This window comes from Gymnodraco acuticeps, unplaced genomic scaffold (genome assembly GCF_902827175.1).
Source record: "Gymnodraco acuticeps unplaced genomic scaffold, fGymAcu1.1, whole genome shotgun sequence".
In the NCBI taxonomy this organism is placed as follows: Eukaryota; Metazoa; Chordata; class Actinopteri; order Perciformes; family Bathydraconidae; genus Gymnodraco; species Gymnodraco acuticeps.
Window position 1 is genome coordinate 71,805 of NW_022991511.1, and position 25,268 is coordinate 97,072.

A 25,268-nucleotide genomic window follows, 5' to 3' on the forward strand; every position below is an offset into this window, starting at 1 on the left:
ATAACTATATGCGACCTAGTTTGGAGCAATTTGTGCCATGTGAATAGTCAAAAATGGTGTATTAGCTGTTAGCCTTACGACCTCCACGAGTAATTTTTCAAAAGATGTGCTCCTGAATTAAGTATCATATTGGATAGGGGCTAAACCTGTCCTGCATTGGAATTTTTCCTGATCATTCCCCTAGGAGGAGTTTGGCAAGAACGTGCGTAAAATGGCTGAAAACCGCACATTTTTCAAAATGGCCGACTTTCTGGGGGGCGGGGCTAATGGAAGGCAATTTGAAATATGTGTGCAATCATAATAGTAATATGTATACAGCGTTTCCTGAATATTGGAAAAAGTATACGCGAGTATTTGGAGTAATTTGGGACATGTAAATCGTCAAAAATGGAAAGTTCTCCGTTCGCTTACGAAGTAGTCGTTTGAGCGATCGACTATTCCTTCGCAATTTAGCATCACATTGGAAATGGGCTGAACTTGTCCTGGATTGGATTTTTTCCGATCATTCCCCTAGGAGGAGTTCGCAAGAACGTGCGTAAAATGGCTGAAAACCGCACATTTTAAAAGATGGCCGACTTTCTGGGGGGCGGGGCTAATGGAAGGCAATTTGAAATATGTGTGCAATCATAATAGCAATATGTATACAGCGTTTCGTGAATATCGGATTAACTATATCCGAGTAATTTGGAGTAATTTGCGACATGTAAATCGTCAACAATGGTGTATTCGCTGTTAGCTTACGACCTCCACGATTGAGCTATCAAAAATGTTCTTCTCCATTAAGTATCATATTGGATAGGGGCTGAACGTGTCCTGGATTGGAATTTTTCCGATCATTCCCCTAGGAGGAATCCGCACGAATGTGCTTAAAATGCATAAAAAACGCACATATTTCAAAATGGCCGACTTTTTGGGGGGCGGGGCTAATGGAATGTATGTACAAATATGTCCGCAATTCCATGAGGAATATCTGTGCCAACATTCGTGAAGTTCTGAGAAACTATATGCGACTACCACACAATAGGGGGCGCTAGTGAGCAGTTTTTTTGAAAATGTACGTTTTTTTTTTACATTATGGAAAAGGTCGTGGGCTGTGACTCGTGTACGAATTTTTGCGTAACGAAAACCATTTTAGCTCATCGTCATAAAAAAAAAAGTACAGGCCACGCCCACATTTGTCATTCGTTGTGACACTTTGAATATAAGTCCATACTCATCCCCAGAGTATGTCTACAAAAAAGAAAAATATTTCGTCCATCAGTTCATGAGTTAGACATTTGTCATGTTTTTGGCGCCCCCTATAGTCCAAAATGGAAATTACTTTTTGTGCGTCTTCCCCAATACAGACTGAACCTTACCACCAAAATGTGTGTTTTTTGGTACATTGTTGATGAGTTATGAGCATTTCTTTCTAAGCCCCGCCTTTTTGCGAGTACGTTTTAATTCATGGCGGAAATATTTATCGTTTGAACATACTCATCTCCTAGAAGAATGTGTCTGACCCTCCACCGATGCTATATACGAAGTTTGGTGTTGAAAAACTGAAAATTGAAATTTAAGTGAATATTTAACTGTTTATGTAAATTTGGCAATTAAAAAAAAAATAAAGTAGGCGGAGCTTAGGGTTCCCATGGACTTATTTGTAGACCAGGTATTCCCGGATATGTGTGCAAAATTTCAGGTCATTCTGAGTTACGGTGCGATTCTGAGTTACGGTGCGACTTAGTTAATTTTGTGCGAAATGGGATTTTGATAGGTGGCGCTAGTGAGCAGGTTGGAATATTTAACCCATTGACTCCAGAATATTGAATTTTTTACCGGTCCTGGCGTCCGTGCAAAATTATACAACTTTGTCAGCATCCTAAAGGCCTCAAAAACAGGATACGCCAGCACTATAAGAATAATAATAATAATTCCACCAATAACAATAGGTATCCTTGCACTTCGTGCTAGGACGCCGTTGGGTCCTAGCGCTTCGTGCTCGGGCCCTAATAATTCCACGAATAACAATAGGTATCCTTGCACTTCGTGCTAGGACGCCGTTGGGTCCTAGCGCTTCGTGCTCGGGCCCTAATAATAGATTACATATTTATAAGGGAACAAAGGCCGCTTTACATGCTGTGAACAAACGAACAAACAAACAAACAAGCAATGAAGTATTGACATGTTAAACGTTATTGATCCCACATTGGGAATTATTTAGTTGCATCAGCAGCTCTCCAACATCCTCATTAATACTGTGAATAAACGGGCCATAAGTTAAGGAGACATTTCTGTAAAAAGATATCCACTTTGAAAACATAAAGCAAAGTAGTTATTGTGATTGAATGATATATTGTTATTTTATTGTATTATTATTTTCTTATTAGAAAATGTATTTCATAATTTTCTTTAATTAATTTGATTATTTTATCATTTTTATTGTCTTGTTTTATTATTCTCAAAACAGAGGTTCAAACGAACATAAACAGTTTGGGCATTTATCAAAACAGCAGCTGGGTCACATGATCTGTCGCAGGTCAGCTGACTGGATCAGACCAATAGGAACAGGTTAAAAAAAAGATATTAAATTGTGTCATTTTTAATAAAAACATCCATCAACACGAAGCCTCTTTTGTAATTGTCCAATAATGAGACAATTGTTGTCTTTCTTTAACAAGTAAGCAGACTGTAATGCAATATTAAATAACGTCCCCGTCATAAAGTCAGGTGCAACAAATACTTCAGACATCTCCTAACACTTCCCCTGGTGGTTTCACTACATTAATAACATGTTAAATGTAAAAAGGCTTTTGCATCAAGGGTTTTCTTTTATAATTGCATTTGCTTAATTTTAATGAATATTCTTTAAGGAACTAGTTTTTTTTATATAAAAACTAGGGCTGTCAAGTTAACGCGTTAATAACGCGAATAATGACGATGTGATGTGAGACTGGAATTGCACAGGGGAAAATAACGTATCTATGCCAACATTTTAGATGCAGATTTTGTTAAACTAATACGTTTGCGCTGTGGACCAACACTATACATTGACAGGGAAGGGGGTAGCAATACAGATAACACCATTAAACAGTTACACAACATAACAGAATTAATATCGATAGCAGCGTCCCTAGCAACCACCATGATAACAATGAAAACGTTGTATGGAAACAATTTCCTGAAGTAATCTTCGTAATAACTAGCAAACTAAAGATCATGTACATCCACTGCACACATCATCTGAAATAACAACTCATATGTGACCCGCTCTATCGAAATCAGTCGGAAGTCGCAACGGCTCATTTCAAAATAAACGTGGATTTACGTAAAAAACTATTTTTTCGGGGTTCGGGTGTTTTGTTTGATTTTAAACAAACAAAGTCTTGGCTCTCAGAATATGAAACTTTTATTTCCAAAATCACATAATAAATACATTTTTGAAGCTTGTAAAGGGACGAAGACAGGCACCTCTCACTCGCAATCTGCTGTTCCTCACGCCGCCGCCCCTCCCTCCGGCTGAAATTATGAATGTAAGAGTATAGTAATCATAGATAACACGGCAGGGTCCGTTACAGTTTGTTTTCATCTGATTTAAATTAAACAAAGTCTTGGCTTTCAGAATATTAAACTTGTTTCGGCAAATTCAGATGATAAATACAACTTTGAAGCTTCGGCATAATTACAAACGGAGAACGGAGTAACTTAACGTCACAGCAGGCATAACAACAGCCGGTGTTTCTCGTGAGTGTTTTCCCCGGGAAACAAACACTGCACACAAACGCAAAATTACGCAAAATTACACAAACACACACACGCACACGTATACACACACACTCACGAGTTTCCCTCCAAACGAAAATATCTTCCCTCCATAGTATTTTGATCATTTAATAATAATCAATCAGATCGATGGATTCCAGAGAAGAGAAAACTTTGAAGGCCTTTTTCTCAAAATGATGTCTCGGTGACAGTCATTATATAATGTGACATATTTTGCTTAATATTTGGAGTACAAAAACAATCCTGATATCATTAGAAAGCTAGGAATATCCTCTTTCCAGCAGTGTATACAACTCAAAATGTGTCTTCGGGTCAATGCGACTGATTTCGATAGAGCAGGTCACATATTTCTCGCATCAAATGACATGAAAACGCATTTTAATGGCCAAACTAACTTTAAAATAAGCCAGCCATTGGAATGAATGGAATGCAGTTGGAGGTCAACCAATAACAGAGCTTGAGAACTAATCACGGGGCTTGTCAAACAGAGCACATGGTGTAGTCCTAAACGATAGCTGGGGATTCTGGGTAGTGTAGTGTCTTCTGCCATCCTTTACTCCAAAAAAATATTTGTTTCTCCGAATCAAAGGGGATAATCTGGTGTTTTTTAGTCGATGAGTAGTGCAGATATCACTGTAAAATTAATCGACAGTAAGGGGAATACTTGTGTACAATTCTCCGTTATCCAATGGGAATGGACGCTCACATTTTCTTTAAGGGCAGCCGACACAAACAAATGCCGTGCTTCCATGAGCGTCAAATCCCGCCGCAGATGGGAATACGTTGCAATCAGTTGAAAGCTATTTGCGTCCCTTTATGAAGCTGAAGGAGCCTAGGAGTGTCACAACTGCACGCCACGGGACCCTGACCAAGCGTCGCTCCTGGACGCTTATGGAGTGAGAGTGTGTTGTCCGAGCAAGGCCTCTTAAGGGTCCCCGAACCAGGCTAAAAACTAAAGGGGACCGTGCCTTTGAGGCGGTGACCCCTATGGAATGAACTCCCCCAGAAACGGAGAGCCTCTGTCTCAGTGGAGGTTTTTAAGGGGCAGCTAAAGACTCAACTTTTCCGACAGGCTTTTGGGTTGTCGGAGGAGGTGAGTTTGTAGCTGTTTTTCATTGGTGTTTTATCCTATCTTTTACTTGCTGTGTTTTATGCCTTTTATTACAAACAAACATTTTTTTCCCAATGTTTAAAATCTGTCATACCAGTCCCATGTTTATATATTATTATTATTAACAATAATGTAATTATTAAAGCTTAACGAGATTAGCAGTTTAACCCTGGATATATAATATTTTATAACAAGGCTATAAGAAAACCATGGTTGAAACACGGCATAGTAAAACATTTCTTCATAGTTCAATAAACGACAAGAAAGTCCCCTCAGATGTCAAGACCTTTACAGATACATGGTGCTAAATATAACATTTTAACAGGTTAAGATACACAAGGAGGTAAAAGGTATGATAATAACAAATTAAATACAGTGTTACGTTCCCTCCTAAACTAGGGGTACAAAGGGAAGTAACAAAATATAAAAATAACCGGGAGAGAGGAAACTGATTTGGCAAAATTAGTAGATAGTTTATTTTTTTGAAAACGAAGAAGGCTCACCAGCAAATATACAAAACAAACTTAAGATGAACTGAGAACAACTTTCTCCTAAAAGAAAGTGACTGAAGTACTCAATGCACAAAGAAACTGAAGCACATCTAACAATGAACAAGTGAAACTAACAGGTCTCACACAGAGACAACACACTACACATGCTGCACACATCACGTCCAGAGGAGAAGGATTATGAAAACTAAATTATGATTTCTCTCGGAAAGATAAGACACAAGACAAGTGAATAGATGCAACAATATAAAACCCTATAAAATAAAGTGAACATATAGGTACAACAGAAATACAAATGAATAGTAATAGAAACGACATAACTCTAATAAAGGTTAAACGATCAAAATATAAAGAAACCAACGTAAAAATTAATGTTACTATTGAAACTGTTAAATAACTAATATAAGATAAAACCCTTCCTATATCATAAATGAAACAATATAAAAGTAGGTAAATAATAAAGACTAAAAGACCATTTAAAGTGGGGGGTTGCTAATAAAAAGCTAATCTAAAGAGATGGGTCTTTAGAAGGCGTTTAAAAATGTCCACTGAGCCTCTCTGATATTTCCTGGTGTTCCACAGTTTGGGAGCGTAGTGGATAAAAGCCTCACCCATTTTATTTTGGGGGATTTTAGGGACATTTAAAAAACTGAAGAGGACCTCAGGGCTTGTCCAGGGACATCAAACGAGACTTCAATTCAGAAAGACTCTTCAAATATAAAAATACAGCTCTCAGGACATCAGCAGGAGGAAACAGCTAGCTTGGCTCTCATAGTTGTTCAAAACTATAAGGTGTGGATTCGCTCGTGGAGCTTAAGGTGAGAACTTTGAGAAAACGTTTTCCCACACCCTTCACACCAGTACGGTTTTTCTCCAGTATGAATACGTTGATGTTTTTGGAGATTACTTGATGTCGTGAACGTTTTCCCACACTCTTCACAGCAGTACGGTTTTTCTCCAGTATGAATACGTTGATGTTTTTGGAGATCACTTGATGTAGTGAACGTTTTCCCACACTCTTCACACCAGTACGGTTTTTCTCCTGTGTGAATACGTTGATGTTTTTGGAGAGCACCTGATTGAGTGAACATTTTCCCACACTCTTCACACCAGTACGGTTTTTCTCCAGTGTGAATACGTTGATGATTTTGGAGAGCACTTGATACCCTGAATGTTTTCCCACACTCTTCACAGCTGTACGGTTTTTCTCCAGTATGAATACGTTGATGTTTTCGGAGATCACCTGATTGAGTGAATGTTGTCCCACACTCTTCACAGCTGTACGGTTTTTCTCCGGTGTGAATAAATTGATGTTTTTTTAGATTACCCGATTCCGTGAATGTCTTCCCACACTCTTCACAACTGTACGGTTTTTCTCCAGTGTGAATACGTTGATGTTTTTTTAGATTACCCGATTCCGTGAATGTCTTCCCACACTCTTCACAGCTGTACGGTCTTTCTCCAGTGTGAATACGTTGATGTGATTTGAGTTCAGTTGATGTCTTGAACGTTGTCCCACAGTCTTCACAGCTGTACGGTTTTTCTCCAGTGTGAATACGTTTATGTTTTTTTAGATTACCCGATTCCCTGAATGTCTTCCCACACAACTCACAGCTGTACGGTTTTTCTCCTGTATGAATACGTTCATGTTTTTGGAGATCACCTGATGCAGTGAAATTTTTCCCACACTCTTCACAGCTGTACGGCTTTTCTCCAGTGTGAATACGTTTATGTTTTTTTCGATTACCTGATTCCCTGAATGTTTTCCCACACTCGTCATAGCTGTACGGTTGTTCTCCTGTATGAATATGCAGGTGGCACTTTAAATGTGCAGATGTTGTAAAGTATTTTTCACATTGCTGACAGCCGTGACGTCTTTCCCTTCCTTTCAGTTTCTAGAACAGACGGACAAAGAAAGAGAGAAAGTAAATCTAAAAAGCATAAATACAGGCAGTTAACACAATAAAAACTCACTTAATATAAACCTTGAGTTAACAAAATACTAGTTTTACTAACGGTTTGTGTTTATTACATTTGTATTATATTAGATACAGTAACAGCAACATTCTAACCACAGTAAATACCAGAGGTGGGGGATTCGAGTCACATGACTTGACTCGCATATTTTCGTGCTTTGGGACTTGCTTGACTAACATTGATAACATCCTCGACTTGACTTTGACTTGGTATCCATGACTTGAGACTTGACTTAGGCTTGAGACAGATGACTCGAAAGGACTTTACTTTCTAAAATAAAATATTTGCATTTGTATTGTAGGAAGCCCCTAAAGGGCAATGAAAACAAAGAGTGAGAGAAAGTAACTTGTTTGCAGGAGAAAGTTACCAGTGCGCCAAGTAGGAAGTGGAGTGCATAGGAGACAGACGTTTCATTACAGATTGTTATGTTTATGTGGGGAAATGGCAGTGCATACATTATATGAGATATATTTCGATGTCGGACTTAATTTTAGGGACATTTCGGCCAGGAGAGCTATTTGTTTAAGCACCGGATCGGCAAAACAGGAGAGTCTGTGAACCAGTCTGCCTTGATCTATGAATTCATGTCCGTGACTCACACAGTATCTGCTGCCCACAGCTGTTTTATATAAGGAAAACCTTCACTTCATGAAATCTCTGCAGCACCAGGAGGCAGTAACGTGTAACTCAGCAGAATCTGAGAAGAGCAGCACCAGCTGCAAAGAGCTATGCATTTTACTTCACTGTGTTTACCTTCACTAGAACAGATAAATAGCGATTGCAGGCTGCTACGTTTTAACAACACACACCTCTACACACACATATTGTACTGCCTGATTATTCCCCATATTACCTGTTTTATGATTTCAGAGCCCCACTCTCCATTGTTGCTAATGTTGAAAATAAAACTCTACTTTTCATAACCACCGTCTTTTAACTGATTTAAATGCGGAAACTGGGGTTATTCATCAGGATTTCGTATGACTTGACTTGCTTGACTCTCACCCCAGTAACTTGAGACTTGCACATGTATGACTTACTCCCACCTCTGGTATATACAGGAGACAGAGGGAGATGGCATCCTGTCACTGCGCGTCTCAGTATGCTCCGTTAGTCTTGTGTTTTGTGTTTTTGGTCTAATTATTGTCTAAACTTTGTTGTCTCTGTATGAAACGTAATTTTGAGAGACCATGCTTTTGATCCTGTCGATTATATTTTCCTTTTAGCAGACCATGTCTGGCCATACAACTTTCCAAGACACACCTGAGTGACAGCACGAGCAGGTATGGCGAGGAGTCCCGGCCCCTACGCTGCAACAGCCGTGAGGCAATGCTGGAGCTACAATGCGATCGGCATCATACGAATACATGAAGCCATCTGTGCTCTTCAATATTGGATGACCTCCCTCGGGAGCCGCTTAGCAACACCAGGAAAAAGAGACGAGGAAGGAGACGAGGTGTTCAGAATCGCCTACGGCAAAGATTCAGCCGGCCACCACTTTCATCCATCATTCTCACAAACCTGCGCTCATTGATTAACAAAGTGGACACACTAAGGACATACACAAGGAACTGTCCTGAATTTCGTGAGGCCTCTTTATTATGTTTCACGGAAAGTTGGCTACAATCTACAATGCCTGAATCTCTCTTTGAGGTACCCGGATTCAACCTTGTTCGAGCAGACAGCGATGCGAACTCGGGGAAGACCAGAGGAGGCGGTATTTGTGTGTATATTATTAACCTGTTAAGCCCCATTCCCCGCAGGCGGGGGAGAAACCACAACATCTGCAAGCAGCAGTTGGCGCGTTCACACCGGAGTACTTTTCCCACAATAGTTCATCAGAACTACGATATATTTGCGTTCACAACAAAAAGCCCCCAGAACTAAATTAGTTCATCAGAACCATTTTTACCTGCTTTTCAGTCCCTGCTAGAGACCAGGGACTTTCGTGGGAGAAAAAGGTTCATATGTCTGATTGGCTGGACGGAATGCAAACCACGCCCCGTAAAACTCCCAAAAGGTTTTGTGAAGCCGCCATTTCATTTGCTCGCATTAAAAGCTCAGCGCAGCGCACCAACGAAGAGATTACTTTTGTGAAAGCAGCTATGGAGCGGTGGAGTGATGATGATGTGTCGGCGCATCTGGAGATTTACTCGGAGGACGCGATCCAGAAGCTTCTACTGAAGGCAGCGCGATGAGGTAGGAGGCTGAAATGACGGTTGAATTGCCCAACGACGACGACGAATTAGGTAAAATATACTAAATGCACTGCACTGTTTTAATCTGCACAATACTGGTCAGATATGTACTTTTATTTGCTCGGTAGATCGAGCTAGCCATGCTAGGCTGAATTGGCTAACAGCTAGCTAGCTATTCTCGGCCGCTATGAAAACGTTTTGACTTGTGAATACGTGTGCAATGTTCTGTAATTTGCTTCACTAACTCATGGCACTAATCGAAGGTAAAATATACTTCATGCACTTTACCGTTTTAATCTGCACAATACTGGTCTCAGATTAGGGGTGTAACGATAAACGTATTCGACGGTTCAGACGTCACGGTTCGGTGCATGCAATCACACGACGAATACGCCTTTTTTTTTTACGAGTGGTAAAAAATTCTGTCATTCAGGGCAGTATCCACTACACTATATATAATCCAGGGGGCGGTATTGCGCCTAAAAGCTGTTTGCCAGCTGCCCTTAAACAACAAATGAAGAAGAAGAAAACACAACAAAACGAACAAAACGTGTTAGTATAGCGAGTTCAGATAACACAGGAGCTAGAACAACCACCTGCTTCTTTTAAATCAGCTGTGTGGGAACATTTCGGGTGGTGGATCGGACGAGGACGGTGTGGCTGTTGTGTTCGATAGCGGTGCGGTATGCTAATGGTAACACACGCCAAACATGCTAAATCATATCAGAAGGCATCACCCAGATTTGGAAATCACCGGAGCCCGGCAAAATACAGCAGCAGTTCAACAGCTGATCCCCGCTGTTTATAAGAAGCCAATACACATGAAAGCCGAGAGACCAAAATAAATAACGGAAGCTTTTGGCATATGATTTTCAACTGACCCCAGCTTTTATTGATTGTGATTGAAAGTGATTGAAACACTATCTTATTATTTATTTTGTAATATTTTCAAGACATTCTTTTTAGTTTTACAGTTTATTGAACCTTTTTGTTTGACATCAGCCATTATAGGTAATCTGGGCATCTGAGCGTGTGTGGGACTGTTTGTTTTTAACAGTGTAATACAGTTAATTATTCAAAATGTTAGAGTTCCTTATTTTTTAAACTTGCACTACTATTCCAAATAAATAACAACAAACATGGAATTATGCATTTGGGATTTTTTTTTGCTTTTTCTTGATGTACCGAACCGTGACCCCGAAACCGAGGTACATACCGAACCGTGAATGCTGTGAACTGTTACACCCCTATCTCAGATGTACTTTTATTTGCTCGGTAGATCGAGTTAGCAATGCTAGTCTGAATTGGGTAACACTGTTAGCAGGCCGGAACCGAGCTAGCTAATAACATCTAGCTAGCTCGCTAGCTATTCTCGGCCGCTATGAAAACGTCTTGACTTGTGAATAAGTGTGCAGTGTTCTGTAATTTGCTTCACTAACTCATGGCACTAATCGTGTGTTTCAGGCGACGAGGTGTTTCCCATTGGATTGGAATCTAGTGAGCTTTCCCCTCCGGAAATCATCTCCCTTTCCAACCAAACGCAAAGGTACATATAAACACACTGTAACTACTCTGTTACGCATCGAACTGATGTCCACTAATCACGTTTATTTCTTTCTTGGTACAATTATGAAACACCGTGATCATACATCGTTTACACTTTTTGCGCCCTTTTCACTCTCTCCCAAACGTAAACATCCGAGGCTAGAGGTCACATGACTTCTGGTAAGAAAACTCTTAATAATTTTTTGACCAAATAAAACAAAGTTCAAGCATACATCAAACAAAAAACAATAAATAAGGGCACTTTGAGCGTCAGCTATTTGATCCTATCTTATACTTTACACCTGCATTGTGTACACTGTCCCTGCCTACCATGTCCAATGTTGTCTCTGTTGACAACCTACTGGTAAACACATTCCTAGTATGTTGTAAAACTACTTGGCGATTAAACTGATCTTGTATCTTGCTTATATCTCCTCTTAGGAAAGCGGGCACGGGATGACAGCTTCCTTGACACTATCATGGTGATGGATGACTGGCGTGCCATGGGCAGCAAGGACAATGAGAACCGGCATGCCATGGGCAGCAAGGAGATGCACGACGAACTGCTGCTGCATTCACACAAGGCCCAGGAATCGCAGGACCAGTTGCTCATGGTGATGGCGCGCCGGTATATATATATACACCACTGTTATTAATACTGACACATAACGTTGCACTAAGGTGTGTCTGCTGCTGAGCCTACCTATTATTGTTATATATTGCCACTGTTATGATATTGTTTTGATACTACTGACACTTATTGATCTGATGCTGATAAATAAAAGAGAACCTACATGGCGATTAAACAGATCATGTATCTTGCTTATTTCTTCTCTGACATGTTATCTTTACAGTGACCTGTGTAGCATCCTATACATCTCATGTAAGTGATTATTCTGATACCATCATGTTTCATCGGTTATAAACTGGCGAAGCTTTATTTATTGTGTCCCACCCCAAATATGTGGCTTTGAAAAAGATAATTTCATTGTATTTCAAAATGGCATCCATCAACACAAGCACTATTTATAGAAAGATAAATGGTTAAGTTTGTAATTACCAGTGTTGTGATTTCAATATATTAATTAATTATAGTAAGGAAACATCTTAGGAGTTAGTGTACTGAGTTCCTCTCAGGAGGATATATAATAAAGTTGTGTTAACTGCTGAGCCTATTTACTGTGCATACAACACACCTGGCAGTTTGTTATTATATTGCCACACTGTTTTGATTCTGACATTTTATCTTTGCACTAAGGTGTGTCTGCACTATTGTAATTTAGATAGATCTTTAATTTGTCATTGTACAGGTACAACGAAATTACAATGAACTCAAGGTGCCAACAGGCAGCAACAACAAGACAATATAAAAACAACAAGACAACATAAAAAAAACAAGACACTATAAAAACAAGAAATGGGACTTAAATAGACATGATAGGGAATATGTACATAAATACATAATAAATTAAAGGGGACCTCCATCCATCTTCTCCCGCTTATCCGTGGTCGGGTCGCGGGGGTAGCAGTTCCAGCAGAGAGCCCCAAACTTTCTTTTCCCTGGCGACATCAACCAGCTCTGACTGGGGGATCCCAAGGCGCTCCCAGGCCAGCGAAGAGATATAATCCCTCCACCTGGTCCTAGGTCTACCCCTTGGTCTCTTCCCAGCTGGACGTGCCTGGAACACCTCCCTAGGGAGGCGCCCAGGTGGCATCCTAACTAGGTGCCCGAACCACCTCAACTGGCTCCTTTCGACGCGAAGGAGGAGCGGCTCAACTCCGAGTCCCTCCCTGATGACCGAACTTCTCACCTTATCCCTAAGGGAGACACCAGCCACCCTGCGGAGAAAACCCATCTCGGCCGCTTGTATCCGCGATCTCGTTCTTTCGGTCATGACCCATCCTTCATGACCATAGGTGAGGGTAGGAACGAAAATGGCCCGGAAGACCGAGAGCTTTGCCTTCTGGCTCAGCTCCCTTTTCGTCACAAACGGTGCGGTAAAGCGACTGCAGTACCGCTCCCGCTGCTCCGATTCTCCGGCCCATCTCACGCTCCATTGTTCCCTCACTCGAGAACAAGACCCCGAGATACTTGAACTCCTTCACTTGGGGTAAGGACTCATTCCCTACCTGAAGTGGACAGTCCATCGGTTTCCTGCTGAGAACCATGGCCTCAGATTTGGAGGTGCTGATCCTCATCCCAGCCGCTTCACACTCGGTTGCGAACCGATCCAGTGAGTGCTGAAGGTCGCAGACCGATGAAGCCATTAGAACCACATCATCTGCAAAAAGCAGTGGTGCAATCCTTAGTCCACCGAACTGCAGACCCCCTCCCCCATGACTACGCCTCGAAATCCGATCCATGTATATTACAAACAGGATTGGTGACAAAGCGCAGCCCTGGCGGAGGCCAACCCTCACCGGAAATGGGTCCGACTTACTGCCGAGGACCCGGACACAGCTCTCGCTTTGGGAGTACAGAGATTGGATGGCCCTGAGTAGAGACCCCCTCACCCCATACTCCCGCAGCACCTCCCACAGTAACTCCCTGGGAACTCGGTCATACGCCTTCTCCAAGTCTACAAAACACATGTAGACCGGATAAGCGTACTCCCAGGCCCCCTCCAGGATCCTTGCGAGAGTAAAAAGCTGATCCGTCGTTCCACGACCAGGACGGAATCCGCATTGTTCCTCCTCAATCTGAGGTTCGACAATCGGCCTGACCCTCCTTTCGAGTACCTTAGAGTAAACTTTCCCGGGGAGGCTGAGTAGTGTGATGCCTCTGTAATTGGCACACACCCTCTGATCCCCCTTTTTAAATAGGGGAACCACCACCCCGGTCTGCCACTCCTTCGGTACTGTTTCCGACTTCCACGCAACGTTGATGAGACGTGTCAACCATGACAGTCCCTCAACACCCAGAGCCTTCAGCATTTCCGGGCGGATCTCATCCACCCCCGGGGCTTTGCCACTGTGGAGTTGTTTGACGACCTCAGTGACCTCCCCCGGGAGATTGGTGTTGATCCCCCGTCATACTCCAGCTCTGCCTCTAACATAGAGGGCGGAGTTGTCGGGTTCAGGAGTTCCTCAAAGTGTTCCTTCCAACGCCCTAACACTCCATCAGTTGAGGTCAACAACGTCCCATCCTTACTGTACACAGCTTGGATGGTTCCCTGCTTCCCCCTCCTGAGGTGTCGGACAGTTTTCCAGAACAACTTTGGTGCCGCCCGAAAGTCCTTCTCCATGTCTTCTCCGAACTTCTCCCACACCCGCTGCTTTGCCTCGGCCACGGATGAGGCTGCTGCCCTTCGGGCCTGTCGGTACCTTGCAACTGCCTCGGGAGTCCCCCGGGATAACAAATCCCTGAAGGCCTCCTTCTTCAGTCGGACGGCTTCCCTGACCACCGGTGTCCACCAGGAGGTTCGAGGGTTACCGCCCCTTGAGGCACCTAGGACCTTGAGACCACAGCTCCCCGCCGCGGCTTCGGCAATAGAGGCTTTGAACACCGACCACTCTGGTTCAATGTCCCCAACCTCCACAGGAATGCCCGAAAAGCTCCGCCGGAGGTGTGAGTTGAAGGCCTCCTGAACTTGGGCCTCCTCCAGACGTTCCCAGTTCACCCGAACTACACGTTTGGGCTTACCAGGTCTATCCAGAGGCTTCCCCCGCCACTCGACCCAACTCACCACCAGATGGTGATCAGTTGACAACTCCGCCCCTCTCTTTACCCGAGTGTCCAAAACATACGGCCTCAGGTCCGATGATACGATAACGAAATCGATCATGGACCTTCTGCCTAGGGTGCTCTGGTACCACGTACACTTATGAGCATCCTTATGTTCGAACATGGTGTTTGTTATGGCCAATCCATGACTAGCACAGAAGTCCAGTAACAAACCACCACTCCGGTTCAGATCAGGGGGGCCGTTCCTCCCAATCACGCCCCTCCAAGTGTCTCCATCATTGCCCACATGTGCGTTGAAGTCTCCCAGCAAGATTAAAGAGTCCCCTTCAGGAGCCCCATACAGGACTCTTTCCAGGGTCTCCAAGAAGGCCGTATACTCTGAACTGCTGTTGGGTGCATAAGCACACACAACAGTCAGAGTTTTCCCCCCCATAACCCGCAGGCGTAGGGAGGCGACCCTCTCGTCCACTGGGGTAAACTCCAACAAAGAAGCACCTAACCGGGGACTTGTGAGTATCCCCACACCCGCCCGGCGCCTCACACCTTGAGCAACTCCGGAGAAGAATAGAGTCCAACCCCTATCCAGAAGTAAGGTTCCAGAGCCGACGCTGTGCGTAGAGGTGAGCCCAACCAGATCCAACTGGTAACGCTCCACCTCCCGCACAAGCTCCGGCTCCTTCCCCCCCAGAGAGGTGACGTTCCACGTCCCCAAAGCCAGCTTCTGTCGCCCGGGTCTGGTCCGTCGAGACCCTCCGCTTTCACTGCCACCCTTCTGGCAGCGCACCCGACCCCATTGATGTTTCCCGTAGGTGGTGGGCCCGCGGGACGGAGAAGCGGAGGTGTTGCCCACGTTGCCTTTTCGGGCTGGGCCCGGCCGGGCTCCGTGGCAAGCCCGGCCACCAGACGCTCGCCGACGAGTCCTCCTTCTGGGCCTGGCTCCAGAAGGGGACCCCGGGCTTCCTCCGGGCCGGGTATCCTCACTTCTTGTATCGTCTTTCATGAGGTCTTTTGAACCAATCTTAGTCTGGCCCCTTGCCTGAGACCAATTTGCCATGGGAAACCCTACCAGGAACACAAGGTTCCAGACAACACAGCCCCCAGGTTCATCAGGGCACACAAACCTCTCTACCACGGTAAGGTGCTGGTTCTTCAGAGAGGCATTAAAGGGGACCTATCATGCAAAATGCACTTTTGTACGTCTTTTATACATGAATATGTGTCCCCGGTGTTCCAGGGAACTCACCAAGTGCCAGAAAACACAACCCTCTCTCTTTTCCTCCATACCCAAATCTCTTAAAAAGGGGCTGCAATGGATCTGATACAGACTGATACAGATTTGAACACTTCTATGATGTCACAGAAGTGGAGCTACGGCTATTGGGCCAACTCCACCAATCAGGAGGAGACAGCCACGGACATTGCCGTTCGAAAGCGCTGGAGACGCTGTAGTACATATGCCAGGCCTGTAGATGGTGCTGTTCTCACAGAATCAGCCCATGCAAAGACAGTGTTAAATTGAGCGAAATGAGGAATGGCTAAAATGCATGATGTGTTTGGTATTTTGAAAAATAAAAAGTATAAATATGCCTTACACTATATTATTCAAATATAGCATGATAGGTCCACTTTAAAAATTGCACGATTCCCCTCGTATTGCACGGAAGGCTTATATAATTTAAATATCAGCAGCGTTTAGTGCACATATGGCCCTGGGGAAAAAAACTGAATTTGAGTCTGTTTGTCCGGGAAGACATGGTACAGAAGAGCCTGCCTGAGCGCAACCGTACAAAGTGCTTGTTACCCGGGTGGTGTGGATCCTTGAGGATTTTGACTGCCTTCTTAAGGCAACGAGAGCTGTACAGAACCTCCAGGGAGGGGAGGGGGCAACCGATGATCTTCTGGGCCGAGTTGATGACCCTTTGGAGCGCACCCCTCTCTGCGGCTGTGCAGCTGAGGAACCACATGCAGATGCAGTAGGTGAGGATGCTTTCCACGGCGCAGCGATAGAACAGGGTTCCTGCAGGTTTCGCCTACTCAAATATAAGACTTTTTAAGACCACTTTGAATAGAATTTAAAACCTATTTCACGGCAAGAAAGTATGAAGGAAAATTGCTATGAAAGAAGAAATACGTCCCATAATTACTTATAAAGTAAATGTATTCGTGTTCAACATAAGAACAATTACTGAACATAACAGTACAGAACTGTGTTAGCGTGTTAGACAAAAAGTGTGTGTGTGTGTGTGTGTGTGTGTGTGTGAGGGCTGTGCAATTAAATCGTATTTTAATCGCAATTACGATTTTAGCCTGCCACAATTACGAAAACAACATAATCGAAAAAAACAGAATTTAGCTTTGCTAGGTTGTGACAGTGCACAACAACATATTTGATCTAATTAATTTTAGTCTAATTAATTTGTATTCATCATATTTATATATGTTTAATAGCTTGTGGAAGTGCGCTCCACAATATGTGTTGATCTTGTGGTATTTATTATTTTGATAATATTTATTTAAATGTATAATTCATTTAATTTAGTATTGTTTTTTCAGTTGAATTATACGTTCAGGGTGATCCACAGTTAAAAAGATACTGTTCAAATCATTATTTGTTTTAAAGTTCAATAAATGGATGTTTTCAAAGTCAATAAATAATCGTATTTAATAATCGTGATATCAATTATTGACCAAAATAATCGTGATTATGATTTTTGCCATAATCGAGCAGCCCTAGTGTGTGTGTGTGTGTGTGTGTGTGTGTCTTTCATCGTTGCTGTTGTATGATTGGTGTTTAGCTACGGTATTTAGCGTCTACAGCAACTCCGCTTTTAGGGTTGACGTAGACCCAAACCTCATCCCGAGGGCCCCCCGGTGTTGTTGCGGGAGCAGCTACACTAGCTAACGCTACATTAGCAAAACAAACGCTAATTTATTTTTGCAAAAGGTGCAGCGGGCTTCAAACACGTTCCCCTCAACTGGTTTCAACCAAGCACTAAATTAGAGGTTTTCCAACCAGATACGGTTGAACTTACTTACACTTCCCCATACTTATTTGTAAGGGGAAGGGGGAAACAAAGTTAGTGATTACTGGTTCCATGTTGATTTATTTCAATACAAATTGTTGGGGGGAGAACTGAAAGGCTCTTACCGTACTGGTTACTTTGCAGCCCGGACATTTCCACCAAAACACATTTAGACGCGATCTCAACACAGAAGTACCTTTCAAATCCCATCATATTCAAGACCTTTCTTGTTTTTTTGGTCATATTTAAGACCTTTTTAAGGCCTTAAATTCAGATTATCAAATGTAAGACATTTTAAGACTCCGCGGGAACCCTGTAGAAGGACACAAGCAGGTCCTGTCTAAGGAAGTAGAGTCTCTGCTGTGCCTTCTTGACGGTTGCCGTGGTGTTGGTCCTCCAGGACAAGTCCTCCGCCAGGTGAACGCCCAGGAATTTGATCACTGAGACTCTCTCCACACAGCCTCCACGGTGGTATCATCAGCTAACTTTATGATGGAGTTGCTGGTGTGGGCGGGGACGAGATCATAGGTGTAGAGGGCGTATAGTAGGGGGCTCAGCACGCAGCCCTGTGGTGACCCGGTGCTGAGACTGAGGGACGTGGAGGTGTGGGTACCTATCCTCACTCTCTGGGGCGCTCAGACAGGAAGTCCTTAATCCATAGACACAAGGAATGGGATACTCCCAGGACTGATAGCTTGGTCACCAGTCTGTCAGGGAGGATGGTATTAAATGCCGAGCTGAAGTCCACGAAGAGCATCCGTGCGTAGCTCCCCCTACTCTCCAGGTGAGACAGGGTAGAATGGAGAGCTGTGGCGATTGCGTCCTCCGTGGACCTGTTGGTCCTGTAGGCGAACTGGTGGGGGTCCAGACCGGGAAGGAGGGATGAGACGATGTGGGGACGGACCACCTTCTCAAAAACTTTAGCGGGGGTGGAGGTAAGTGCCACTGGACGGTTGTCATTTAGGCAGCCGATGTTGTTCTTTTTCGGCACTGGGATGATTGTGGATGTTTTCAGGCAGGATGGGACGATGGCCTGGGACAGAGACTGGTTGAAGATCTTGGTGAAGATCCCCGCCAGCTGGCCAGCGCAGTCTTTCAGCACCCGTCCCAAGACTCCGTCCGGCCCCGCTGCTTACCTCGGGTTCACTGCCTTCAGTGTGCGTCTCACCTCGTGCTCCGTGAGGATGAGGCTGCTGAAGGCAGGTGGGTGTAATGATGTGGCTGCTTCCGATAGCCCCGTCTCGTAGCGGGCGTAGAAGGAGTTCAGCTCCCCCGCCAGCTGAGGGTCACCCCCGTCGGTCGAGGGGTGGCTGGGTTTGTAGTTGGTCATCTGCTGGACCCCCTGCCACACCCGCCTGGAGTCGTTGCCCCGGAAGCAGTCCTCAATCTTCCCCTTGTAGTCCATCTCGGCCCGCTTGATCCCTCGCTTCAGGTGGGCTCTGGCAGTGCTGTACAGCTCCCTCTCACCAGTCCTGAAGGCGATGTCCCTCTCCCTGACCAGGCGCTGCACCTCTCCAGTCATCCACGGCTTCTTGTTGGGATGAACCCGGATGCGCTTATCCACAGTGACGGAGTCTGAACAGTGCTTGATGTATCCCAGGACCGCTGATGTGTACTGTTCCAGGTCCTCATGCACGAAAAAACCCCAGTCGGTGCTCTCAAAACAGTCTTGCAGCTGTGGAGTGGCGTCTAAAGGCCAGGTTTTAATTGTCTTTATAGTGGTGGAAACACTTTTCGCTAGTGCTTTAGCTCTGTAGCCCCCTTTAATATTATTGTAGACCTTGTCCAGTGTTTTAACCCCCCTCGTGGCACATTGAACATGCTGGTAGAGTCTGGGAAGCACTACCTTTAAGTTGGCATGGTTAAAGTCCCCTGCAATGATGTGGACAGCCTCAGGATTAGGGCTGTGCAATTTAATCGATCCTGCGATATATATCGACATTTAGTTTTCCGAGAAAGTATCGATATTTCATCCGCGGGTATCGATACATTAAGTCTGATAACTGTGTTCGTTATTCTCGCGTCCAGGAGAGAAGCTTTAAAAAGGAGACTAATTGAGTCTCTGAGAAGGTTCAAATGTATACTTTAATTAATAAAAAGCGCGGTAATGTTACAAGCAGAAGATGGTTCAGTCAGAAAAACAGCTGTGTTCTGGCTCTTGTGAGAGAAGGGAAGAGAGCGAGCTCCACCTTTCCAGCTGTTAAATATCCTCTGCTGGCTCCTCCCTGTGGGCTGGTTGGTGCTGCTGGGGGCCGGCCCTCCACGTCTCCAATGTTTGTTGTTGAGCATAACAGAGGATTCAGACATTGTACATTAAATATATAACTAAACACGCCTTTTCTCCTCCTTATCTCTTTCATGACTTTTAATTTAATACATTTTAAACGCTGTAATCAATACTCCAAAAATACCTGACGGCTGGTATCATTTCCGGTAGTTTCGAATGTTGTCTCATGCTACCTGTAAAGGAATATTTTAGTCTTGTTAAAGTATATAGAGTTTAGTGACTTGTCCTCGGGAATCTGTTTAATGGTTAAAGTGTATTCCTGCCTGTAATGTGATCCATAGCTTCTCAGGAAGACACAGGTCAAGAGGTCATCTGATATCTTGTGGGGGGAGAAGCTTGGCTCATGTGGGTTTGCAATACAACGAGTCTTTGTCTCGACATCTGGCATGCATTAAAGGAAAACCCGCGTGTTTTAGGGCCCTCCTCTTCTTCATGTATAGATGTGTTCTTGGCGCTTTTGTCTTCAGAGTTGGCTGATATCTTACATGAGAACTGTAGTATACTGTGATCTCTCCGGCCGTCTGTCTCTCAATAAATATCAGTGTATTGACAGGCGAATCCAGTTTCCCTCATTTGATGATTGGCTCAACATTGCTGCAAAGAAGTTTTTACTTCACACTACCCATGTCTGTAAACAAACGTATTCAAATAAACTACCTTCATTTAATATTCAGCAATAATAATATCTCGACGTCTATAGTTGTAGTGTTGAAATCAGTAGGTTTCGGTGTGCAACACTCCGTGTCATATCGCTACTAAATTCACCTCTATAGTAAATGGTATATTAGCCACATGCTATATGCTAACCGGAGATGAAGGATTTTCAGAATAAAAGCTTAACAACTTGTTGTGCACAAGAACTTCTGGTTTTTCAGTATAAAACAGCATTTAAACTGACGGTATGTTTAAGGTACTTTATGCCATCAAAACATTGATTTTAATTTCTAACAAGTCCCATTCAAATCCCCCGTGTTCCGCCACCTGCTGCACCTTTTAATTCTCCATTGTCCATTGTGATACTGCACTTTATGTACTTACGTTTCAAAGGCCTGTAAGCTACAGTTTGCACTGTTTCAATAAATGAAACTAATTTTCTCACAATATATATATATATATACATATATATAATTGATGCTTTCAGTTTTCAGTTGAATTAATTCAATCCAAGTCAATGGAACACTCACAAGATGTCACCAAAATCACACTGTCCCTTTAAAATCTTTCAGAAAATGATATAAGTGTATCGAATTGTATCGAATCGTATCGTTGGCTGAATATCGTGATATATATCGTATTGTGAGCTGAATATCGTGTATCGTATCGTATCGTGAGATTAGTGTATCGCTACAGCCCTACTCAGGATACATGCTTTGTTGACTGCTAATAGTATCATGTAGCTGACTTAGCGCCGCGCTAGCATTGGCATCTGGTGGAATATATACTGCAGTTATCAATACAACATTGAACTCCCTCGGAAGGTATCTAGGTCGGCATTTAACAGTCATAAATTCTAGGTTCGGGAACAGAGGTTACTCACAGTGATTGTGCCCCAATAATCCTTAGTGTATATAATGAGGCCACCACCTCACGTTTTCCCCAACAATTCTCGGGTCCTGTCTAGTCTATGGGAGGTGTGGTCAGCTAGCTCGATCCAATGGAGCTTTCCTAGATGGTTTGGTGAATCAAACCATCTGAGTCAGGTTAGTAATGCTCACATGTTTTACATCTATTACAGGGTGAGTCTGAAACTGAAGCTTGACTTTAAAGCAACCCAACGGAAGTTTCATGTAAGTTTAGTTCTTTCTCTCGTAGCTCGGTCTGCAGGGGTGCTAGAGACGGGAGCACGTTGATACGACCTTCCTAGCTGGAGATATCTGTCAGAAAGATCGCAATTAGATTATTTCCCGAAATCATGCAGCCCTACTTTACATCTGTGACTGTGTCTGTTCTGCAGTACTGCAAAGCTACCTGGTACAAGTGTTTGTCAACAGCTTTAAAATCAAAACTGCTCCACCTGTTAATAATCTGCTCAAAGATTGTTGGTCCACCCTGTCAGAGACTTCCTGACCATAATAACCTGAGAGGCTGTCCAACAACATCACCTGGGACCCAAAGCATGCTCTGAACAGAGAATATGAACTGCTGCCATCTAATGGAGATTCAATAAAGTCAGACTGAAGCCGCCTTTGTGCTCCAGTCAGTCCTCTCAGTAAACACAGAGCTGAATCCAGATCAAAAGCACGCTGAAGGCTCTTTGAGCAGGTTGTCTCTCGCTGATCCTGCTGTTATGTTACATGTTTGTTTTTCATGTATTGTGTCTTGATATTAGTTTATGTTGATGTTACACATGGAGCTGCTGTTACACTATGCAAGTCACATTTCAGACCTGATCCGACCAATAAAGTGTTATCGTGTCGTAATGTACAACAACGTTCTAACCTATATCTGACCATATTGTGTATTCATATGGTATTTTCTAAACAGGTTGTGATCTTTCATTTGGGGATAACAGTGTTAGGAATATATTGTGATGAAGTGCACACTGACCTGAGCTCCAGGGGTCTTTTTATTCTCCTCCATGCTGCTCTCAGTGCTCCTTCTCCGGCTGTGTCTCTGAAATAATCAACACAACTACAGCTGACACAAAACAAGACAACTCAATACAACCGACAGACACAACTAAACATATCTACAGCTACTTCGTAGGGTCATAGCAGAGGTGAGAAGTAACTAAGTACATTTACTCAAGAACTGTACTTAAGTACCATTTAGGAGGTACTTTTACTTTACTTGAGTATTTCTATTTAATGCTACTTTGTACATTTAGAACAGTTCAGAGATAAATGGTACTTTTACTCCACTACATGCATTGAATACCTTTAGTTACTTCACAGATCTGGATGAATGATGTGAAATATAATCAAGTGTTAAATCAGACTAGTTCCACCTGGAGTAAATTCACACACACACACACACACACACACAACACACACACACACACACACACACACACACACACACACACACACACACACACACACCACACACAGCACACACACACACACACACACACAGCAACCACACACACAACACACACCACACACACACACACACACACACACACACACACACCACACACACACCCACACACATCACACACACACACACACACACACACACACACACACACACACACACACCACACACACCACACACACACACCACACACACCACACACACACACACACACACAACACACACACACACACACACACACACACACACCACACACACACACCACACACACATACACACACACAACACACACACACACACACACACACACACAAACACAAATATCTATGTTACCTCTCTCTCCTCTTCGTCCTGGTTCCTCAGTCTTTCTTCTCCTTGATAAAACACTGCCGTTAAAACACACTAATCTCCCTTTAATGCCTTTACTTGTGTTTACCGATCAGCCACGTGGTATACAAAGCTACGAACAAAGAACGGGAGGCAACAAAAACACGGTTTAACGGACAAAAGCACGGATAAATCACCGTCCAAGGATAAACTAGCTCATTGTATGTGTTTTAAAAGTCTCTTAAACACATTACATTCGGTATAACATCTGCATCAACGTCTGTTAGCAACGTGTAGCTTCTGAGGACCGGAAGCTAGAAACGAACGGCCGCAATGCATCATGGGATTAGAGTTGTTCTTTTAAACATCATTTCACTACCCCCTCTGGTGAAAACATTGAAAACACTATCGCTATTAAAATAAATAATAATTACAATATTAATAATAATAATATATATGTAAAGATGAAACGGTCAGACGGGTTTTAAAAGTTGTGGAAAATGTTTTTGTTTGTAATAATACTTCTTTATAATGATTGATCAAGTGTTCTCAAAGCTGGTAAAGATGCAGCTAGTTTGAATGACTTTGTATTCTGAGGGACAAAACAAGAATTGGACAAAAAAAAAAATAATAATAATAATAACAACATTTCATTAGGAATTACAAATAAAAATAGTTAAATACAATAATAATAAAAGATTTAATAATCTTGGAAAAAATAATTAGTTTTTTGTGATTGAAAACACTATTATTAATATAATAGTGTTTTCAAATATAATAAAATAAGAAGTAAAATAAGAAAAAAGAAAAAAAAGTAAGAATAAAATAATGTAAAAAGAAAAAAATAATTGAAATAAGAAAATAATAATTAAATATATATCAAATAAAAAAATATAATTTATAATGAAATCACAAAAACTAACTTGAAAAAAATATAAAGAAATGTTTATTTTTTACTAAAGCAAGAATGATACAATTAAGAATTAAATACATTATTTTTTTCAACTATTCTTATATTATATATATGTATTATAATATATTTATATTGAAAGCAATGCATCATGAGATTTTAGTATTTATTTTCAACAGCAATTCACGGTATTAAAATAAATAATAATAACAATAATAATAATAATAATACAAATAAAAATAATAATAATAATAATAATACATATAAATATGGGACTGGGATGACAGATTTTAAACATTGGGGGAAAAAATGTGTTTCTGATAATACATTTTTTTAATTATATATGTTTTATAATGATTGATCATGAAAGTGTTCTCAAAGCTGGTAAAGGTGCAGCTAGTCTGAATGACTTTGTATACTGCAGGGTAGCTGGTGGATTTACTCCAGGTGGAACTAAAGTCTGATTCAACACTTGATTATATTTCACATCATTCATCCAGATCTGTTAAGTAACTAAAGGTATTAAATACATGTAGTGGAGTAAAAGTACACCATGTACCTCTGAACTGGAGTGGAGTAGAAGTACAAGGTAGCTAAAGTAAAGTCCAAGTTTCTCCAAATTGTACTTACAGTACGTACAGTACTTGAGTAAATGTACTTAGTTACTTTACACCTCTTTTAAAGATAAATTCTAAAATGATCATAAAATCACTAAATAGGATGTAATTGCATTTTTGGTTTAGATATACGTATTTACTCATTTTTACGAAATGATGGCTTGTCAGAAAGCGTTTCCAATCACCAACAGAAATGTGACCTTGCTTTTTTGCTGAATTTGAAACTCATTGGGCCTACTTACATCCAAAGTCTGTGTACTCTCTCTCATATTCTGTTTTTA

General features: G+C 42.4%; 1 protein-coding gene and 1 long non-coding RNA gene across 4 annotated transcripts; both read right to left on the reverse strand.

Annotated features, from left to right (window-relative positions):
• Nucleotides 1-5,322: 5,322 nt before the first annotated feature.
• On the reverse strand, nucleotides 5,323-24,042 carry LOC117533227 (zinc finger protein 708-like). Of its 3 annotated transcripts, XM_034196845.1 has the most exons (4): nucleotides 23,715-23,800; nucleotides 23,467-23,593; nucleotides 22,645-22,710; nucleotides 5,323-7,277 (listed from the first exon to the last, which is right to left on the reverse strand). In XM_034196845.1, the coding sequence occupies exons 3-4, from the start codon at nucleotides 22,675-22,677 to the stop codon at nucleotides 6,168-6,170; spliced, it is 1,143 nt and encodes a 380-aa protein (XP_034052736.1). In that variant the 5' UTR covers nucleotides 22,678-22,710; nucleotides 23,467-23,593; nucleotides 23,715-23,800; the 3' UTR covers nucleotides 5,323-6,167. The 3 variants fall into 3 exon arrangements, 2 of the variants coding, with proteins under 2 accessions (XP_034052736.1, XP_034052735.1); XM_034196844.1 differs by having other exon boundaries at nucleotides 22,645-22,734; nucleotides 23,467-23,799; XR_004567030.1 differs by lacking the exon at nucleotides 22,645-22,710 and having other exon boundaries at nucleotides 7,163-7,277; nucleotides 23,467-24,042.
• On the reverse strand, nucleotides 19,877-20,260 carry LOC117533228. Its single transcript, XR_004567031.1, has 2 exons — nucleotides 20,222-20,260; nucleotides 19,877-20,076 (listed from the first exon to the last, which is right to left on the reverse strand). It is a non-coding gene; the product is annotated as an uncharacterized LOC117533228 (long non-coding RNA).
• Nucleotides 24,043-25,268: the final 1,226 nt, after the last annotated feature.